General features: G+C 39.2%; 1 protein-coding gene across 1 annotated transcript; it reads right to left on the bottom strand.

The window, feature by feature from the left end:
• Window positions 1-3594: 3594 nt before the first annotated feature.
• On the bottom strand, window positions 3595-4372 carry LOC120854403 (chromobox protein homolog 3-like). Its single transcript, XM_040228408.1, has one exon. The coding sequence runs from the start codon at window positions 4344-4346 to the stop codon at window positions 3795-3797; it is 552 nt and encodes a 183-aa protein (XP_040084342.1). The 5' UTR covers window positions 4347-4372; the 3' UTR covers window positions 3595-3794.
• Window positions 4373-4609: the final 237 nt, after the last annotated feature.

The raw sequence follows: 4609 nt of genomic DNA, 5'->3' as shown, positions 1-4609 counted from the left end.
AAATGCAGTCAGAGCCTACAACATAAGGGGAAAATTCTCCCACCCAAGTCTCCAGTGCTCATCTTGCAGACCCCCAGCAGTCTGCACTTGAAGGAGATCATTCTGGATGGATGCAAATGCTTTATTCAAGTTCCACATATGTCTCCAAACTCCAACCAATTAGCCGCATATGCTTTTTGTTGTGTTATATGACTGCAGCCATGAAATTAAAAGACACTTACTCCTTGGAAGAAAAGTTATGACCAACCTAGATAGCATATTCAAAAGCAGAGACATTACTTTGCCAACTAAGGTCCATCTAGTCAAGGCTATGGTTTTTCCAGTAGTCATGTATGGATGTGAGATTTGGACTGTGAAGAAAGCTGAGTGCTGAAGAATTGATGCTTTTGAACTGTGGTGTTGGAGAAGACTCTTGAGAGTCCCTTGGACTGCAAGGAGATCCAACCAGTCCATTCTGAAGGAGATCAACCCTGGGATTTCTTTGGAAGGAATGATGCTAAAGCTGAAACTCCAGTACTTTGGCCATCTCATGCGAAGAGTTGACTCATTGGAAAAGACTCTGATGCTGGGAGGGATTGGGGGCAGGAGGAGAAGGGGACGACCGAGGATGAGATGGCTGGATGGCATCACTGACTCGATGGACGTGAGTCTGAGTGAACTCTGGGAGTTGGTGATGAACAGGGAGGCCTGGCATGCTGCGATTCATGGGGTTTCAAAGAGTCGGACACAACTTGAGTGACTGAACTGAACTGAACTGATGTGTTCTTATCCCCATATTTACTCTATAGATTTAGATGGTGGGTGAGAGGGGAGGCAAAAGGACCCTAGCTGTGATTATTGCCTTTATTAAGGTGGAATTAAACAGCACAACACATCTAATAGTATTTTAGCCCAGTGCTTTGAGCATCCCCAAGTTTTCAGATTATAAATTCACAACAGTGAATAATACACTAGTGATTATTTTTAAAACATTGAACAATTTCATGCTATAAAAATTATATGCTTACAATTTTAGCTTGAATTTGTTTTGTAGCTTATTTAACACTGTCTGAAAATAAAGAAGGTAATGAAAACTATATATTTGAGAATGCCTTATAGGAGGCAACATAGCGGAGACAAGGCTAAGTTACTTAGAAAAGTGTACCCATTTATCTGATACCCTCAGCATCCAGAAATCATCACAAGTTCAGATACAACTTCTTCAATGCTGCTTTATAAATCTGACTGAAAACTTTAAGAGTCTATGCTAAGCTGTAACAAAAGCAAAAAACAAAACTATGGTCTTTGCAATGTTACCACCACACCACTCTATAAAGCACCAAAAACACTGTTTGGCATTGTCTCTTAAACTAGAGAACTTTCAGACACATAGAATATGAGAGTTGAGAGGAACTTAGAAGATGCTAAGTTTAAAAAAAAAAAAAAAAGAAGAAGATGCTAAGTTTAGTTCCTTACTTTCCACCTGAGAATAGGAAGGGAAGAATCAACCAAAGGAATCAGCATTTATCGAGTCTCAGACATGTCGGACGGGGCATTTCCAACTTGGCAATCTCATTTCCTACAGTTCCAGGTAAGTAGTATTAACCTCCATTTTACAGCTAAAGAAATGCAGACCTATCTGGATTAAATGCCCCCCAATAAATCCACTAATGGAGAACAAGGGGATTTTATCTTGAAAGTTACTGCTCTTTCCTCAGGGTCAGTTCAGTTCAGTTCAGTCATGTCCAACTCTTTGCAATACCAAGGACTGAAGCACACCAGGCTTCCCTGTCCATCACCAACACCAACAGCTCAAGTCCATCGAGTTGGTGATTCCATCAAACCATCTCATCCTCTGTCATCCCCTTCTTCTCCTGCCTTCAGTCTTTCCCAGCATCATGGTCTTTTCCAGTGAGTCAGTTCTTCATATCAGGTGGGCAAAGTATTGGAGTTTCAGCTTCAGCATCAGTCCTTCCTATGAATATTCAGGACGATTTCCTTTAGGATGGACTGGTGGGATCTCCTTGCAGTCCAAGGGACTCTTAAGAGTCTTCTCAAACACCACAGTTCAAAAGCATCAGTTCTTTCGAGCTCAGATTTCTTTATAGTCCAACTCTCACATCCACACATGACTATTGGAAAAATGATAGCTTTGACTAGATGGACCTTTATTGGCAAAGTAATGTCTCTGCTTTTTTTTTTTAAAGGAATATAAAACTATTTATTGACCACCATTCACCAGTATTTACAATAAAGTAAACAATATACTGGAGAAGGCAATGGCACCCCACTCCAGTACTCTTGCCTGAAAAATCCCAGGGATGGGGGAGCCTGGTGGGCTGCTGTCTGTGGGGTCATACAGAGTTGGACATGACTGAAGTGACTTAGCAGCAAACAATATACAGCTGAATAACATTCTGATTACTACAAAGTTAATGTTTTTCTTGGCTTCTGCTGAACTAGTAACCCAAAATACTGAGAAAATTGAGCCTTCATGTAAGGAATGGATTGGAGTCAAGTCTGAAAAATCATGTAGGTCAAGCATAGATTAGAAAAGTTTGTTCACTCATTTATTCTTGTAGATTGTAAACTGCCAATATTTTAAAACTATCGGATTAGGTTTCTGTGAACAAATCTGAGACATCCCATGTATCACAACCTTTCCTAAATATAGCACAGAGACTTCAGTTTCTTGTAAAACATGGTTCACCAAAAGGAACCATCAATGTCCATTTAACTAAGTTTTGCTTTGCTATATTAAAACATACCAGAATTTTTCTACTTTTTTCATTTGGTTGGGAAGGTTGTAGATAGTGATACAAATTTTCTTTTCAGGGTTTCTGCATATAAAACTGCATTTATATGCAGATATGGATGTAGATTCTGATAGGGATGCTTTAAAAAATTACCCAATTTAAACTCTTTAATTTGTCTAATTAATTAAAAAATTATTTAATTTGAAAAGTTAAGACTTAAAATTTCAATCTAAGTTGAAGTTGTTTCTTATATTGCTCAAAATGATGTAATTCCAGAACATGGGCTTATCCATGGTTATGAAAGGCTGTTGTTTAAATATATTTACCAAAAAAAACCACAACAAAAAATTAACTCCCAAGCCATTTACATATGTCTTTTATGTATACACATATAAAAAACTTAGAATGGTCCTCAGGCATATATGCTGCTGCTGCTGCTAAGTTGCATCAGTCGTATCCTACTCTGTGCAACCCCATAGACAACAGCCCAGCAGGCTCTCCCATCCCTGGGATTCTCCAGGCAAGAACACTGGAGTGGGCTGCCATTTCCTTCTCTAATGCATGAAAGTGAAAGTGAAAAGTGAAAGTGAAGTCGCTCAGTTGTGTCGGACTCTTAGCGACCCCATGGACTGCAGCCTACCAGGCTCCTCCATCCATGGGATTTCCCAGGCAAGAGTACTGGAGTGGGGTGCCATTGAAAAATGCAAATTCTAAATTCTGATTGAGTAATGACTATGGAGATTTCCTCCAACATTTAGAAAAACTGTTCTCTAATGCTGAGGAAATAATACACCGTGGTATCAAATTCTTTCCTACTGAAGGAGGAAAGAATTCTTTCCTACAGAAAGCTTTTATTTGTTCAAAGTAACCAGTGCTACAGATGGAAAAAAAACAACAACCATACAACCCAATGTTAACTTCCCCATTATTACTTCAAAACAAACATATCAAACCTGATTTTCATTAGAATGTAGTTATTTCTTCACACTAATAAATCAAAAAACCAAGACCTACATTTTATATATATATAAATATATATATAAAAGGCAATGCAAACAATTATTGAGCCTCATCTTCCAGACAAGAATGCCAAGTTAGTCTCTCCTCATAAAAAGCAATTACAATTTGAGGACACTTCATATTTGCCTCTTTTGCCACTACGAAGCCCACCTCTTCGGAATCTTTCCATTTCATGAGGAACATTAATTCTCCATTGCTGTCTGTGGCACCAATTATTGGTTCTGGATCAAGACCTCTGGCAAAACCTCTCAGTTTGTCAGCAGCATTTCTACTCTTCTTTGATTTTCTATCATCATATTCACTGTCAGACAAAGATTTTCTTTCTGTTCCATCTTTTTCTTTACCAGCTTTTTGAGAATTAAGAAATGCTTCAATTAACTCTGGACAATCTAAATTTTCTTCAGGTTCCCAAGTATTCTCTGCATCTGTAAACCCCTTCCACTTCAGGAAATATTCCACCTTCCCATTCACTACATGGCAGTCCAGTACTTTTTCTACTACAAATTCTTCAGGTTCTGCCTCTTCAACTTTTTTACTCTTTCCATTTTGCTTCTTTCCCATTTTTTGCAGTGTAGTTTTATTGGAGGCCATTTTTTATTGCAGATTTGAAAAGGTATTATTCATCGCCTCTGAGCTGCTCAGGTTCCTGGTCTGCGATGTCTCCAGCCCTGCGCCTCAAGCTCCAGTCACATACGAGGGGATGGGGGGCCGGGGAGCAGCGCTGTGCTCTGGGATGCCACCGGAGTAGGGTGAGTATCTCTGCTTTTTAATATGCTATCTGGGTTGGTCATAGCTTTTCTTCTAAGGGGCAGCTGTCTTTTAATTTCATGGCTGTAGTTACATTCTGCAGTGAT

Source organism: Oryx dammah, unplaced genomic scaffold (genome assembly GCF_014754425.2).
Source record: "Oryx dammah isolate SB20612 unplaced genomic scaffold, SCBI_Odam_1.1 HiC_scaffold_27, whole genome shotgun sequence".
NCBI lineage: Eukaryota > Metazoa > Chordata > Mammalia > Artiodactyla > Bovidae > Oryx > Oryx dammah.
The sequence above is the reverse complement of the archived record's forward strand: the minus strand, read 5'-3'. Positions and strand labels throughout refer to the sequence as shown.